The sequence below is a fragment of the Antechinus flavipes genome, chromosome 4 (genome assembly GCF_016432865.1).
Source record: "Antechinus flavipes isolate AdamAnt ecotype Samford, QLD, Australia chromosome 4, AdamAnt_v2, whole genome shotgun sequence".
Lineage (NCBI taxonomy): Eukaryota > Metazoa > Chordata > Mammalia > Dasyuromorphia > Dasyuridae > Antechinus > Antechinus flavipes.
Genome location: NC_067401.1, coordinates 130,672,659 through 130,689,207, shown reverse-complemented (window position 1 = coordinate 130,689,207; position 16,549 = coordinate 130,672,659). Strand labels below are relative to the sequence as shown.

At 49.8% G+C, this 16,549-nt stretch overlaps 1 protein-coding gene across 3 annotated transcripts; it reads left to right on the top strand.

Moving 5' to 3' along the window:
- The first annotated feature begins 289 nt into the window (after positions 1-289).
- WNK4 (WNK lysine deficient protein kinase 4) lies at positions 290-16,536 on the top strand. Of its 3 annotated transcripts, none has more exons than XM_051994374.1 (19): positions 290-1,483; positions 3,308-3,480; positions 3,721-3,941; positions 4,355-4,512; positions 4,930-5,018; positions 5,142-5,358; positions 5,930-6,194; positions 6,515-6,636; positions 6,900-6,958; positions 7,057-7,174; positions 7,395-7,511; positions 13,354-13,491; positions 13,655-13,709; positions 13,867-14,567; positions 14,647-14,704; positions 14,806-15,214; positions 15,315-15,514; positions 15,654-15,751; positions 15,865-16,536. In XM_051994374.1, exons 1-19 carry the CDS (start codon positions 869-871, stop codon positions 15,865-15,867), a joined length of 3,816 nt encoding a protein of 1,271 aa, XP_051850334.1. In that variant the 5' UTR covers positions 290-868; the 3' UTR covers positions 15,868-16,536. The 3 variants fall into 3 exon arrangements, with proteins under 3 accessions (XP_051850334.1, XP_051850335.1, XP_051850336.1); XM_051994375.1 differs by having other exon boundaries at positions 291-1,483; positions 13,658-13,709; XM_051994376.1 differs by lacking the exon at positions 15,654-15,751 and having other exon boundaries at positions 302-1,483; positions 15,865-16,193.
- Positions 16,537-16,549: the final 13 nt, after the last annotated feature.

Below are 16,549 nucleotides of genomic sequence, written 5' to 3'. Positions count from 1 at the left end.
GGGTAGCCAACTGATTCAGGTTGTGGTCCCTTGGTTGGGAGGAGGGCGGGAGAGGGTTGGACGTGGAGACGGAGCTCTCAGCATTGGAAGGGGTGATGGAGAGAGGCGTGTCCTGACAGGATGGCTCCTCAGCTGGAGCAAACAGCTGAGTGACCAAGGTGGGCGGGGTCCTGGAAAAGAAACCCAAGCGTTCTGTAGTCTTTGTGCCCTCTGCCTTTGCTTTCGCCTCTGGAGCTACTCAGGCCAGTTAGTGGACGGGGGTGGGGCTGTCTTATCTAGGGTGAGCAGGCGGGTGGCGGCGTTAGCCCGACCCTGGATCAAGAGCTACTCACATTTGCTCCCCTCCATAAGGCCGGTGCGTTAGCTCCTTGTACTGGGGAGAAGAACCTCTCTATTCAGAAGAGTTTATTTCTCGGGGGAAACGGGGAGAGGTTGTCTGCGGTGAGGGGGAGGGCGAATAGCTGTGGGAGATGAGACGGAGCGGGTCTTAGGAGGTGGAGCCTGAAAGGAAGCAGGTTTAGCTGCAGCATTAACCAATCCCTTCTTGGCTTGCGCTGGGGGAACGTGAGAGCACAGAAACCCCGAAGGGGCGGCCTGGGGTGGGTGGGAGAGGGGTGGAGAATAGGCGGAGGTTAGGGAGGGAGCCCCCCCAACTAAGGGGCCTGTGGGAAGGACCAGAGTGGAGAAGGCGGAGCTCCGGAGCAGGATTGCTGGGGGCCGGGGCTTGAAGCCCATTGCAGGAGCTCGAGCCCAAACCCGAGTGAGGCTCTCTGAGCTAGCGCAGCTCTCTTAGACATAGAGCCCAAAGCAGAGAGTTCTGCCACCCTTGGCTCCTGGCCTCCGGTGCCATCAAACCCTTTCCTTCCTCATGCTGGCTTCCCCTGCTCCGGAGCCCCCTGTTCCTATGTCTCAGACCGAGGCGGACCTGGCGCTGAGGTCCCCGCCGCCTCCAGCTCCTGCCGGGGCTCCCCGCCTCGGCCCGGCACCCCGGCGGATGCGTCGCTTCTCCGGAAAAGGGGAGCTCCGACCACGCTCCACGCGTTTCAGCCGCCGCAGTTCAGTGGACCTGGGGCTCCTAAGCACTTGGTCTGAGCCCGCCCCGCCCCTCCCTGATCCCCCGGGCCCTCCGGATTTAAGCTGCCCGGGCTCCCCCAAGTCTTCACAGCCTAACTCCGGGGAGCAGGCGGAGGGCGCACCGAGCGAGGGTCCTGCAGGGAAGCCGGGAGATCTAGGGCGTCCGGAACTCTCAGGGTCGGGGGGAGGCCTGGGTTTCGGGGAGATGCTGCAGAGCCCCAGTGGGGTGGCGCCTGAAAGGCTACGAGAACAGGAGGAGAAGGAAGATACGGAAACGCAGGCTGTGGCCACGTCCCCGGACGGCCGCTATCTTAAGTTCGACATCGAGATCGGACGTGGCTCCTTTAAGACTGTCTACAGGGGTTTGGACACAGATACTACGGTGGAGGTTGCATGGTGTGAGCTGCAGGTGAGAGTGGGGAAGCGGGAGAGACGGGACTTGAGTTGTGGCAGAGTTCAGAGGACGGTAGCAAATCGCTTACAATCCGGGACACCGGCACTCCCCCTCCCCTCAGCCCCGGTGGGATCTTCATGGGCCAGTTTCTGCATCTAGGGAATGCATCAGGCAGAACCCTACGTTTGTCTTCCTGCCTCTATCCCACCCATGGTCTGCATGGGGGTACCGCTGGTCCGATCGTTCTAGCCAAACCATAGAGCCAGAGCCAGAGAGAAAAAGACAGGTAACGTGCAATGGGAATTACTTGTCCCTTAGCGGGATCTCCCCTGATTTCCACTTATGCTTTAGGTCAAGAGAAAGGATCAGAGGAGAGTTTGTCCCCCAGACCGGTCCGGACACAGCGGGTTAGGATTGATACCGGGAGTTACCTGCTTACTCCCCCTCTCACCCCAGTCAAAGATCCCTTTTCCTCTTCGCCCTCCTTAGAGGTCACTAGAGGTCATGGATGCGGAGTTGGAAAAGCTCGAGACCCTGGAACAGTCTCAGCGCAGGGCATTTAGTTGGACCTCGGAACGATATATCTTTCTGGGAGTTTTTAGGGGTAGTGAAGAGAGGGACTATATGGGAACTTGTAGAACCCATCACCTCTACATTGCTTCTCTGGCAGCATGGACCCAGGGAAATCCCCCCCCCAAAAAAAAAAAAAAGATCCTTGAAGCCTTAAGCGAGAAAGCAAGAACAGGGATCCTATGTCTTGGGCTGGGTGTCGGAACACCTGATTCCTTAATTCTTTCTTCGCCCCACTGCCAGCCCCAACCCTCAGGTGTGGGTCTGGGCTGCAGAGTGGGAGTTGCTGGAAAGAGTGTGAAGTTGCGTCTCCTCCCCCCCCCGTCCACTTTCAGACTTTACTACGGCTTGAAGAAGAGAACGCTGTAGTTCCCAGCTCCGGGTCCTGAGAGAGGCTGCCTAGCCCCCGATACCTCAATGGGACTGTGGGGGAGGGGGCCGGGGAGGGGTGGGCACCTTGAGGGAAGGGTCCCTCCCCTCGGGTCCTGGCACCAGGATGGTCTCTCACTCCTGCCAACGCCGCGCCCTGGGACTGGGGCCAGGAGGAGAGAGACGGCCAAAACGAGGGGGGTGGAGATGAGGGAGGAGAGACGTGGGGCTGGGGCGAATAGTGGAGGGTAGGTCAGGGGGAGAGGCAGAGAGGCTCAGGCTCCAAGGAGCCTAGCCCAGGAACTTCGCACTCCTCTCTGTAACCCTACCTTGACTCTAGTCTACCCAGTTCCTCTCGTTCTCCTACCTTTCCTCGTCTATCCGCTCCTAGCCCACTTTTCCTCCAACGGGCTTCCCCTCCAGTTCCCCCTCTGGCCCCAGGTCGCCCCCTCCCACTCCCACCTCCGGAGTCGGGCACAAAGACAGCATTGAACTCTAGGCCCCTGGACCGTACCACATAAAGGCGCTTGTGTTCGTCTGTGGGGGTCCGAGTACCGCGTCGGGTGCTTCTCCGGAGCCGGAGCGGGAGAGGGCGGGCCGGGTGGGACCGGGACTCGGGAGCCTATTGGCCAAGAGCCCCACCCGCCCCCAACCCAGCCCCCTCCCCACCCTAGGGCCCAGACCTCCGCGAACGTCCAGATCGGCCCCCTGAAGTCCCATCCCCTACAGCCTCCCCCATCCTCTTCCTCTCAGACCCTGTTGGCCTGCCCCCTCCCTCTTGCCCCGAAAAGGACTCCACAGTTAGCTGCTCCTCCTTATCCATGCCTTCTCGGAATCTGAGGGGCACCCCCTGGGTGTTGGGTTTCGAAAGCCGTTCATTGCCTCCTCCCCCGCCCCCAGACTCGGAAACTGTCTCGGGCGGAGAGGCAGCGATTCTCCGAAGAGGTGGAGATGCTGAAAGGGCTGCAACACCCCAATATCGTCCGCTTCTACGACTCGTGGAAATCCGTGCTGAAGGGTCAAGTCTGCATCGTTCTAGTCACGGAACTTATGACTTCGGGCACGCTCAAGACGTGAGTTCTGGGACCCTGGGCCCGCAGGGCGCAAGGAAGAGGGGGGAGGTGAAAACCCACGAGAAACGAGGTGGGGCGAGGGGAGGCGAGATGCGGTGGGAGTATGCTCAGGAGCAGCCGAAGGAGGAGAGGGGGGGCTCCAGAAAGACTCCCCCAAAGTCTAGTAGGCCCGGCTGAATTCTTAGGTGACCCTGAAGTATCCTCCCCTCGCCATGCTCACGCCCTCTTTTCTCCTCCCAGATACCTGAGGCGATTCCGTGAAATGAAGCCTCGGGTGCTTCAGCGCTGGAGCCGACAGATCCTGCGGGGGCTGCACTTCCTGCACTCCCGGGACCCCCCTATCTTGCACCGGGATCTTAAGTGCGATAACGTCTTTATTACGGGTCCCACTGGTTCGGTCAAGATCGGGGACCTTGGCCTGGCCACATTGAAGCGCACCTCCTTTGCCAAGAGCGTCATCGGTGTGCTCCCACCCTCCCCTTTACTCTGACTCTACCCGACCTCACTCCCTCCCCCCTTCTCCGCTCAACCCGCTCTAGACTTAGAGAAGACTGGAATGGTCCCAGAATGCCCCATTCTGCCCGGGAACCCGATTTCAGATCGGAGGGGTTGAAAGGCACCTTGGAACTCCTTGGAAGTGGGGCCGGCTGCAGAGAGAAGTCTAAATCTCGATAAGACTAGAGGAAGGAGGCAAAAGCCAGCCCAGCCCTGATACAGATAGGGGGACCAGTCTTAGACTTGACTTTCTCCTAAACCCCCAGAGCCCCCCACTCCAGCCCACCCAATCTAATTCCTGCCCTGTTGGAACTCCTCTATTAGAGGGCCGTGGAAAGAATAGGAACTCCCTGTTGATGCCCACTTTGCCCGCTCGTAGGGACCCCGGAGTTCATGGCACCCGAGATGTACGAGGAGAAATACGACGAGGCGGTGGATGTGTACGCATTTGGCATGTGCATGCTGGAGATGGCCACTTCTGAGTACCCCTATTCTGAGTGCCAGAACGCTGCCCAAATCTACCGCAAGGTCACTTCGGTGAGGAAATGGGAGGAAAGGACCCTCCGGTGCTGCTCATTTCTTACTGCCTCTGTTTAATACTTATTTCTGGACAAAGAAATATTTTTTCCTCCTGGGAAGACAAGGGATCTGATCTTTGTTGCTGGCCTCCCTTCTGAAACTTGTGAGACAATTTAGGAGATGGCGGGTGGACAGCGAGGCTCCGAAGTAGTCAGGGTGCTGCCCTCTGAGTCAGGAGGATCTGAGTTCAAAAGCCACAAGGTCAGATACTTCGCTGTGTGACCCTGGGCCAGTCGCTTAAGTCTGCTTGAGTTTCCTCATCTGTCAAATGAGCTGGAGAAGAAAATACCAGAATCTTTGTCAAGAAAACCCCCAGGTGTTTGTCTCTAAGTTGGATCCTGACATTGTCCCCATCCCTTTTCTTCTTCTGCCCAGGGCACGAAGCCTAATAGTTTTCACAAAGTGAAGGTACCAGAGCTGAAGGAAATAATCGAAGGTTGTATCCGGACGGACAAGAACGAGAGGTGGGAGCTGGGAATGAAATTTTGGGAGATGCTGAGGGTGGGACAGGGAAAGGAAAAAGGGGATAGTGGGGGTGGGGAGAGAAGGGTCTCAGCCTCAGCTAACCCGTCCCGCTGCATTTCTAGGTTCACCATTCAGGATCTCCTTGCCCATGCCTTCTTCCGAGAAGAGCGAGGTGTGCATGTGGAGCTGGCAGAGGAGGACGATGGAGAAAAGCAAGGCCTGAAGCTGTGGTTGCGAATGGAAGATGCCAGGAGGGCTGGTCGTCCTCGAGACAACCAGGCCATTGAGTTTCTCTTCCAGCTGGGAAGGGATGCGGCTGAGGAGGTGGCCCAGGAAATGGTGAGAGGACTGGACCTAAGAGAGAGGGAGGATGGGGGTGGGGGGAGGCTGTAGCATTACTGTATGGAAGGAAGGGCAAGGTGGGGAAAAGAAAATTTCTCATCCGAGAAATAGAGAAGGGAAAAGGAGAGTGGAAGCTGGTTCCAGTCAGTACAGGAAAGGAAACTGGGTGGAGGTGGCTGACACTAATTTAGGAAAAGTCCAGGTTAAAGGGAGAATCCAAATATATTCTTTGGTTTGAGTAATATCCCTTCCTCACACTTGGAGTTGAATAATCCTTTGGTAAACTTGATGGGAAATTAAAGTTGAGAGTTCTGGGTGTTATTTTTTTTTCCTTTTTATGCTATTAAATATACAATAGCAACATTCAACACTTGTATGTAAAAGATGTCTCTCCAGGCCAGATGATTTGATATAAAAATCAAATCTATCAAACCTCCCATTTCCACCCCTAAAAGTCCTTTCTACACCAAGCAAAATCAGAAATTTGTGACATGACTTCTGAGAAATAATGGCTATGTAAACTTAGTCTTTGTCTATGTAGGCACTGTTATTTTCCTTCCCATATTAGGTGGCCCTGGGACTAGTCTGTGAAGCAGATTACCAGCCTGTAGCTAGAGCTGTTCGAGAAAGGGTCGCTGCTATTCAACGGAAAAGGGAGAAGCTTCGAAGAGCTCGAGAGACAGAGCCAGCCCCTCCACCCCCAGGACCCCCTCCAGTGGCTGCCACCACAGCTCCTGGCCCTGAAGCTCCCTTCCCTCCTGAACCTGAGGAACCAGAGGCAGATCAGCACCAGCCATTCCTTTTCCGTCACGCCAGCTACTCCTCTACCACTTGTACGTCACTCCTGATCCCTGGCACTGGGTGGTCCCCTCTTCCCAATCTTTGATCCCTCCAGAAAGGAAGAAATGGAACTGCATTTGGAGACTTTTGCCACTCAGACATACTCCTTCCTTGTCCAGCACCCTTCCCTTCACGGGGTCCTTTTGGGGTGTGTGTGAGAGAGAATTGGGTTAAATGACTAGCCTAAGCTAGTGAGAGCTAAGTGTCTGAGGCCAGATTTGAACTTCAGAACCAATATTCTATTCACTGAGCTATCTGGCTGCCCCATTCTTGGCCCTTTGTAATTCGCTTTCCCTTCACCTCTCTCCTGCAGCGGATTGTGAGACTGATGGTTATGTTAGCTCCTCTGGCTTCATAGAAACTTCAGACCCAGTGCTCCAGCCCCCTGGAAGGGAACCATCCAGTCCTGCTGATCCCCACATCAGCCTGCCTTCGGTGAGAGAGGCTAAGTTAGGGAAAGGGGATGGTAGTAGTTTAAATCTCTGACTCATCTGTGACATAACCCCATCGAGCCTAAATGTTCACTCTTATCTGGTACTTCCTTGGAACTTCACCACCCTGGACTTCATCTGTTCCCGATCCAATTCCCTAAGATGTCAGGATCCTGACTATGATTCCCCAAACCCAGAATCATAGAATGTCAGAATGGGAAGGGTCTATCCAATTTCTTTTGACCCTAAGTACCTGCCTCCTTTCAGGGCTTTGCCTTATCCATTCCCCGATCTGGTCCAGCCAGTGACTTCTCTCCTGGGGATAGGTAAGTTCTGGGCTAGGATGGATGGAGGGGACTGGAGGGAATTGGGATCAGGGTGCCCACAACTTTCCTATTCCTTCTGTTTCCTCTGCTCTCTCCAGTTATACTTCAGATGCAGCATCAGGACTCAGTGATGTAGGAGAAGGACCAGGAAGAATGAAGAGACCTTCTGGGAGAAGCCCAAAGCGCAGACCTCGATCCCGCCTACGTGTGACCAGTGTGAGAAAGGGGTGATGGGGCAGCTGGACCCTGGGAAGGACCAGGAGGAAACAATGGGAGGGATGGTGGGAAGGGGCCGGGCGCCCAGATTATAGATGGAAATGCTTGTTTCTCTCATCTGACTGTATGGTGTGAGCTGTCATTCTTTCCTCAAATTTCCCAACTATCACTTAGGGGGTGGGACAGTGAGCTCCATCCCACACTGATTCTGTACCCAAAGGTGTCGGACCAAAATGATCGAGTCGTTGAATGTCAGTTGCAAACGCACAACAGCAAGATGGTGACCTTCCGATTCGACCTGGATGGAGACAGTCCTGAGGAGATCGCAGCTGCCATGGTTAGGAAGAAGGGAAAGAGGCTTTCATGAATGGACCCAGGATGGGTCTCTCTCTCTCTCTCTCTCTCTCTCTCTCTCTCTCTCTCTCTCTCTCTCTCTCTCTCTCTCTCTCTCTCCCTCTCTCTCCTTTCTCTCTCTCTCTCTCTTCCCCTCTCTCTCTCTCCTTCCTTTCTCTCTCTCTCTTTCCTTTCTCTCTCTCTCTCTCCTTCCTTTCTCTCTCTCTCTCTTCTCTCTCTCTCTCTCCTTTCTCTCTCTCTCTCCTCTCCTCTCTCTCTCTCTCTCTCTCTCTCTCTCTCTTCCTCTCTCTCTCTCTCTCTCTCTCTCTCTCTCTTCTCTCTCTCTCTCTCTCTCTCTCTCTCTCCTCTTCCTTTCTCTCTCTCTCTCCTTCCTTTCTCTCTCTCTCTCTCTCTCTCTTCTCTCTCTCTCTTCTCTCTCTCTCTCTCTCTCTTCTCTCTCTCTCTCTCTCTCTCTCTCTCTCTCTCTCTCTCTCTCTCTCTCTCTCTCTCTCTCTCTCTCTCTCTCTCTCTTCTCTCTCTCTCTCTCTTCTCTCGGTTTCCAGCAGTATTCTGGGCATGGTGGTAGAGGATACTAAGGAATTAGGATGCATGATCTCTAGTCCCTTGGAGGCCACTTTGGGGGAGGAGGGGAATCCTGAAATCCACAAAATAAGGGAAGAACATTAGATAAAATCTAGTGAAGTAGTTAGAATGATAGGGACGTAATGACAATTTAAAGACATGGAAAGGTAGCATGAAAGAGTGGAAAGAGCTCTTGTTCTGGAGTCAGTAAGTCAATGAACATTTATTATTACCTACTGTGTACCACGCATTGTGCTAAGTGCTGGGAGTCAGAGGACCCAGTTCAAGTCTCACCTCGGATGCACATTTCTTGTGTGTCTTCAATCACTTGTTCTCCTTGGGCCTCATAAACCGATCTCATGAATGATGGCTTTTATAGCAAAGGCTGGATTTTTATTTGATCTAATCAGCATTTATTAAGTACTTTCTGCAGGCAGAGCACTAAGCTAAGTCCTGGGAGAAATAAAGAGTTTCTCTTGCAAACTGAGTTTCTCCGCTACATATGGTAGCAGCCTAATAAGGATTGAATTGCTGAATTGAATTTATTGGTATGATACACAGAGAAAATGATATGCATAAGTACATTAGAGAATTAAACATAAAGGCTTTATGAAGTCTGAAAAATAGACATTTTTTTGTGGTTAAAGGCGGTGAGGAGATATCCAGGGAAGGCTCAGAGGAAGTACAAAATCTGGGCTGAGTAGGAGGAAGGAGGAATAATATTTCAAGTAGGAGGAAGAACATTAATAAAGGTAGAAATGAAGAATGGTAAAGAGGGTGGCTTAACTGTAGCAGAAAGCATAATATTGGCCAACAGTGGGAGATAAAGTTGGGGCCGGTTGATTTAGGACTTGGGGTGCCAGGTTCAGGACTTGAGCTGATCAGTCAGTATTATTTTTTCCATGAATCACAGCACCCAGCATTCTATCTTACTTCATCCTGTGGGGCGTGCAAAAGAAATAGGGGTCATAATCTCTGCCCTAAAGATCTTACATTCTAATTTGGAAAAATAGGATGAACACATAAGGGAGAAGGGAATAAGCATTTATATAGCTCTCACTGTGTGCCAAACAGTATCATTTCTTTTGATCCTTATAACAACCCTATTTAGGTAAGTGCTGTTATTACCCCCATTTTACAGTTGAGAAAGCTGAGGCAAACAGGTTAAATGGGTTGATTGAAATCACATAGGTAAGTATGGGCCAAAATCTCTATCTCAGAGACTTTTAAGTTCTAGTTTGAAGAAAAAGAAATGGGACTAACATATATGGGGAGAAGGGAATAAGTAATTATATAGCTCCTGCTGTGTGCCAAACAATATCATTTCTTTTGATCCTTATAACCTATTTAGGTAAATGCTGTTATTTTCTCCATTTTATAGATGAGAAAGCAGAGGCAAACAAAATTAAGTGGATTGAGGTCACACAGTTAGTATCTGAGACCAAATTTGAATTCAGGAATTCTTGACTCCAGGTCCAATCCCCCTATCAATTACACTACATCGATACCTCAAATGTAAGCCACCGAGAAAAGAGAATTAGTCCGAATCGATTTAGAATGAGCAAATCTAAGTTTTTGGTAGATTGTGGTGTGGTCGTTCAGAAAAGGAAGAAAGATGAAAAAAGAGAAGACGCTTCACAAAGAAGGGAAGAGATTAAAGCTCAAAATAGCTTTCTGGATTTGTTTAGATGAAAGAGAGTGGGAGGCAAGGAGAGAGCAATCCATCTAGAACTGACACGAACAAAGGCACATAGAAATTAAACATAGGGTGTGTTCATGTGTTGAGGGACAGGGAGAAACTAGGACTAGAGGAAAGAGTTGCTGTTAGAATATATTGGGAAACGGCATTAAAGTAAATCAGAGCCAGCTTATGGCAGGTTTTAAAAGCCAGGCAGAGAGCGAGCTCTGGAGTTTTTGTATTGATATGATCAGCAATAGGGAGTTAATGCGGATTCTTAAATAGGAAAATAGCGTGGTAGAAGCAATTTTTTAGGGATTTAGTCAAAGATGTGTGGAATATATTAGGAAAAAAAAAAAAGACCAGTGGCAGAGAGCTTAACTAAAAAGCTGTTGCAGTATCTAGGCATGAGATGAGTTGAATTTCAGGGACGTTTTAAAAGAACTGACAGAACTCAGTGACAATTTGGATATAGTTCTTTGTACATAGGGCCAAGGAGAGTTGAAAGAAGGGAAGGGAAGAGGAAAAGAGAGAGATGGATAGATGGGTGGATGGTTAGACACACATATAAGCATACCTAGGTAATGTGTATGCATATATATGTTGAATATTGGGCACACAATAGGGGGAAGAATCAAAGATTAGTCTAGAATTTCTACCCTAGGAGATTGGAATAAGAAAACTGCCATTAAAGGAATAGAAATGGATCCCTAGGGAGAAGATTGAGAGGCTTGTGGTTTACAGAGATTGAGGTTATATAGTGGAAAGAGGATTAAGACTGGACCTATAATTTCATTGATAAAAGGAATTCCCAGGAGGGAAAAATTCCTCTACCAATAAAGATCAGCACCTTTGCAGATACTGAAAATCTTAGAGAATTGCCTACAGTACTGAGAGGTCAAGCGACTAGTCTAGGGACACAAAGTCAATACCAGAGGCAGGGATTTGGGTTTCCCTGACTGCAAAGCACTCTGTTGTATTGTGGAAAGACCATTGGATCTGGAGCTTAGCACAGTGCCTAGCACACAGTTAAGTGCTTAATAAGTATTCTATTTATCCACCTACCTACCTATATTCATCTGTTGTTCAATCCACCTATCTACCAATCTATATCCACCTAGCTATTAATCAATCTATTTATTCATCTATCTATATATCTACCCATTTATATTTATCTATTCATCCAGCTCTTTTATGTATCTATCTATCTATCTATCTCTACTTTCATCCAAGTTCCTTACTGCCTCTGTGACTTTGCCCAAGTCACTTCAGTTTTTCGACCTCAGTTTCCTCAACTGTAAAATGAAGGGGTTGGATTAGATGAATGCTAGATTTTCTTCCAGCTCTATGATGAGCTCATTCAATTAAGAATGTTTACCTTTGAGGTAATATTTTTGAATAGAGAGAATCTGGGGATGGGAATTTGGTGGGAATCACCAGAAGAGAATAGTTAAAGCTTTGCAAATAGGCAAGAGCTGGAACATAGAGGAAATAGGAGCAGAGAGCCAAAACTTGGGTTTTGGAAGACACCAGTGGTCTGGGAATGGGAAGAGGAATCATTGAAGGAAACAGGCCAGGAGTAGCTCAAGAGGCAGGAGATCTATTAGCCGGTCCTATAGAAGCTAAAGGAGAAAGTGTCCAGGAAAATTTAGCTGCCGCTAGCAGCGGACAGTGCTGAGTAGAATCAGCCTGGAGGAAAGATCCTTTGTATTTCGCTGCAAGGTTGCTGACTGTGGATTCAAGAGTGTTGGGGAGTGGTAATGGAGTGAAAGTTAGATTGCTAGAAGCTAAAAAGGAAATTTATGGCTGAGGGGCTAGAGCTTAGCTGTGAAAAAGTTCCTGAATTGGGTCATTATCCATCCACCCCCAGTCCCTTTCCTCTTAAAACTCGCAGTAGCCCCAGAGTGCTTGCATGATAAAAGACAACTCCCTCACCTAGACTTTCCGGACTCTCCACCATCTGGCCCCAACTTTCCTTCCCACTCTTCTCTTTTACTATTTCCTCCCTTCCACGTATCCTGTACTCCAGCCAGACTGGGCCATTTCCCTGAACTGACCGAGTGAGTTCCCAACATCATTCATGATGTCACCCCCAAGTAGAAAGCCCTCCTTTCTCCTTTCCACCTATCCAGAGGAATGAATGGGTGAATTCATCCATCCACATCTGACCCATGCTTCCAAACGAATTTAAAATGCCACTAGTTCTAATCTCAAACTTGCCTCTTCAGGGATCATTTGTGTGCGCCATTTCTGAAACATTTCCTGCCTTCCCATCTTTTTGTGCCGGTGTATCTTGTAATCTTGTGTATCTTCCCCCTCATCTGGCACTGGCATCTTATATAGAATAAGACTGGCTGAAATGAGAGTAGTACTGTGCTTGGAAGGAATATTAAAGTGACGCCCAATGCAGGAAGTGTGGGTAGTGGACGGAATTGTGGATGCAAACTGTGGATGCACTGTGTAACCACAGACAAGTCATTTCAATCTATCAGTTTTGTTGTTGCTGGTCAGTCTTTTCAGTCATATTAACTCTCAGTGATCCCTTCTGGTGTTTTCTTGGCAAAGATACTGAAGTAGTTTTCCATTTCCTCCTTCAGTTCATTTTACAAATGAGGAAACTGAGGAAAGTAGGGTGAAGTGATTTGCCCAGGGTCCTATCTCTAGTGTCTGAGGTTGGATTTGAACTCAGATTTTCCTGACTCCAGGTCCAAAGCTCTATCCACTTCCTCACCTATCTGCCCATCAGTCAATTAACCATCCTTTGTTAAGCACCCACTACAGTGCCAGGCATTGGGAATTTGATGACAAAAAGGTAATGGGCAACAACTGGCATTTTCTGGATAGAAGTGAGGGGATCAGATCTGTGCTTTAGGAATATCTCTGTCAATTTTGTGGAAGATGGCTCAGAAAAGGGAAAGACTAGGCAGGGAGCCCAATTAGGAAGCTATTGCAATAGTACAGTGGAAAGCTGAAGTGAAAGTTTCAAATAAAGTGGTGGCTGTGTGAGTAGACAAACTTAAATTTCCTCATCTGTAGGGCATATCTCAAAATGAGAATCTAGGAGATTATGAATGTAAAAGGGTTTGCAAACCTTAAGAAACCATTTGAATAATAGCTAATAGTTATATTATCACAGCTATTTGTGATATTACGATGATTACTTATCAGTTCATAGGGTCATAGACTTTGTAACAGAATGTTCATTTAGTTCAACTACATCAGAAACAGAGGTTTCTTTCTGCTTAGATGGTAACCGAGCAAATATTTGAATCTGTGACCCCTGATTCCATCATTCTTTCTCGTGCAACATTAAGATATTCAAGGACTTTGGAAGTGATATAAGAGGGAGAAGGGATGTGTATTGGGAGCACGTTTGTTCAGAAACAGGGAATGGTATTTGTTGGAGAGATCAGAGCAAGGATTAGTTATCGAGAGCATGAGAAATAATGTCCCATTCCTTCTAGGCACTCCCAATTGCAGCAAGATGCTTGTCAGAGATTTGGAGAAATTTGAATATGAGTATTTTTGGTGAGGAGGGAGAGGGAGGAACCCATTTCTCACTCTAATCTATGTTGAATCTCCCCAGGTATATAATGAATTCATTCTACCATCGGAGCAGAATGGATTTCTAGGTCGAATTCGGGAGATTATTCAGCGTGTGGAGACCTTGCTAAGGAGAGAGGGGGGCCCTGTTGGGGCCACTGGAGATGCCCCAGCTTCCCAGGTCAGAATTTTTGCCACATCCATAACAGACATCTCATTACTCCCTTCCCTTGCCCCACTCAAGACCCTTTACAACCCTTTACTCCACAACCCCTTGACTTCTTGAGCCCCCTATTCCAAAGACTGGAGACCTTCCACTTTGTGACTGAGCTCCCTGTTTCCAGCAGGAGGAGCCCATGATACCGGCTCTCCCTGGCCCCCTCTCACTCCCAGTCAGTGGTATGTACTGAGTCTTCCCTCTGCCCTTGCTGATCCCTATCGAAGGAAGGGGTGTCTCAAGGGATTGTTTTGGGAAGGTGACCTAATAGGAGTCTGTGGTGGGAGGCAGGCCCCGGATTGAGGGCTGCAGCCTCAACACTCCCCTTCTCCCTCGCAGAGACCAAGAATAATACCTCTCTGGAACAGAGAAACTGGACATCCTTTCCTTCCTCCCCCTTGTCACCAGGGTACCCCCCATCTCCTGGGACCCCCTTTACTCCAGGCCCTTCCTTCCCCATCCCGCCCCCTCATTTACCTATTACTTCCTCTCCATATCCCCTCCCTTCTTCCCAGTTTGCTTCCAGTCCTTCCCAGTTTCCTATCACATCTTCCCAACTCCCAGGTCTCTCTCCTTTTCCTCTTAGTTCTCCATCCCCATTTCCCCCTAATCTCTCTCAATTCCCTATCCCATCCTCTCCATTTCCAAGTCCCTCTTCCTTTTCTTCCGCTTCTTCACCTTCATTCTCCCCTATTTCCTCCCAATCCCCCATCATTTCCTCCCAGTTTTCCCCAACCACTTCATTTTTGCCCAGTTCTCCACCTCCATTTCTGCCTAGCTGCTCCCAGTTCACTCTCAGTACTTCTTCCTTTCCTCCAAGTCCATCCTCTCCTCTTCCTCCACCCCCTTCAACTCCCCTCCTGTCTCTGGCTGGTGCCTTCTCTCTGGCTGTGATGACTGTGGCTCAGTCCCTGCTAACTCCCCAACCTGAGCTCCTTCCTCGCCCTTCAAGTCCTCCTGCCTCTCCACCAAGTCTCCCAGACCCCATTGTACCGTGTGCCTTGGAGAGTCCACTATCCAAAGCTGAGGAGCAAGGTGAGGTGAGTATGAAAGGGAGGACCCAGGGAGGCTTGGTGACTCTAATCAAGACCTGCCTTTTAACTGTCCCACTCTCTTTAGACCCCCTCTAGTTCTCAGTCACTCCAGGGGGAAGCCAGGCTGTCACCCATCACAGAAGGTGAGACCTCTAATCTCTAACGACTTTGCCCTGTTCAGTCTCTTGGTCAGCATCTAATTAATTCAGCTCTTTTCCTCTCCGCACCTTCCCATCCACAACAGAAGGGAAGCCACAGCTTGTTGGGCGTTTCCAAGTGACTTCATCAAAGGAGCCAACTGAACCTCTTCTCCAACAGCCCATAGTTCCACCTCCGGATTCCCCAGAACCTTCCACCCCTCTGTTGGCCCCTGAGAGTTCAGACACCGAGGACAGTGCCGGAGGAGGGCCAGAGGCAGGGGAGGCTCTAGCTGAAAGTGATCGGGCGGCAGAGGGACTGGGGCCTGGAGCTGAGGGAGAGGACGGGGAGGAGAGGGAGCCATGGACGGGCACCAGCCCTACTCCTCCGAGCCAGCCCAGCCCAGTGTGGCTGAACTACACCTACAACAGTAGCCATTGTCTGAGCAGCGGGGACTCGGAGAGCAGCGGGGAGGATGAAGAGATCTGGGCAGAGCTGCAGAATCTCCGTCAGAAGTGAGGGGAAATGACAGAAAGGGGAGGACTAATGGGGAGGGGGGTATTAAGAGGTGAGGGTGGGCCTACTCTCATCATCAACCCTCTTGCCCTGTTGTAGACACCTCTCTGAGGTGGAGACCTTGCAGATGATGCAGAAGAAAGAGATTGAAGACCTCTACAGCAGGCTAGGGAAGCAGCCCCCACCCGGCATAGTGGCCCCGGCTACCATGCTCTCTAGTCGGCAGCGTCGCATCTCCAAGGGCAGTTTCCCTGCCTCTCGTAGAAACAGCTTGCAGCGGCCCGAGCCCCCGCCCCCTGGTAAGGCACCCCTGCTCCTGCTTTGTCAACAAGAGTCTCTTCCCCAGTTTCTTTCAGGCCCTGAGCGTCCACCTTGGTTTGAATGGCATTCCCCATCTCTCTCCTGGTTCCTCTCACTCAGTATCCATCCTTTCTCCAGGCATTATGAGAAGGAACTCTTTAAGTGGCAGCAGCACTGGCTCTCAAGAACAGCGACCAAGCAAGGGGGTGACATTCGCTGGGGATTTTGGCAGGATGGTGAGGGGGAGCTAGGGACTGAGGGCAGAAGGGAGGAAGATACTGGGGAAACTTCTACCCGAAGATTTTTCCTCTCCCAAGTCTCTTCAGTCCTTTCTCTTTTCCCCCTTTAGTGAGTCCCGAACCGAAGCAATGTGGGACCAGGGTAGAGCTGATGCCCTCAGGACCTGATTCTTGATAACTCAGAATGCTACTCCAAGGTGGACTGGTGCAGTTTTGCAAAGACTTCAGCATTTGTTATCCCAAGTTACCTGGATTTGAATCCTCCCTCTAATACTATGTGACCACCTGCAAGTCACTTTTAATTCTCTGTGCCTGTTTTTTTCATCCGCAATAATAAGGGTTATAATGGCTGTCCCTACCTCACAGGGTTGTTGTGAGGACCAAATGAAATGCCTGCATAATGCTTTGCAAATCTTAAAAGTGCTATATAAATATATAACTGTCAGCTATTATGATTATCACATCCCAGGAATAGGGAGAGAAAAGCAGGGGAAGAATTTCTTTACCTTGTCAAAAGAAGCAAAATTTGTAAAGCATTTTGCAAGCCTTAAAGCACTATATAAATGCTAAATATTACTATTAAAAAAAAAAAAGGCAGAGGAAGACTGTTCAGCAGTGTAGAGTGTGAGCCCTAGGACTTTCAAGCACCAACCACTAAAACTACACAAGGTTGCTTGTGGAGAACTTCCCTAGCCATTCCCCCCACCTCCATCCCCCAAGCTGAGGGCTAGGCACACTCATGTCAGACTTGTAAAGAAGCCAATAAAAATATTGGAAACGAGTCTATTGGTCTGT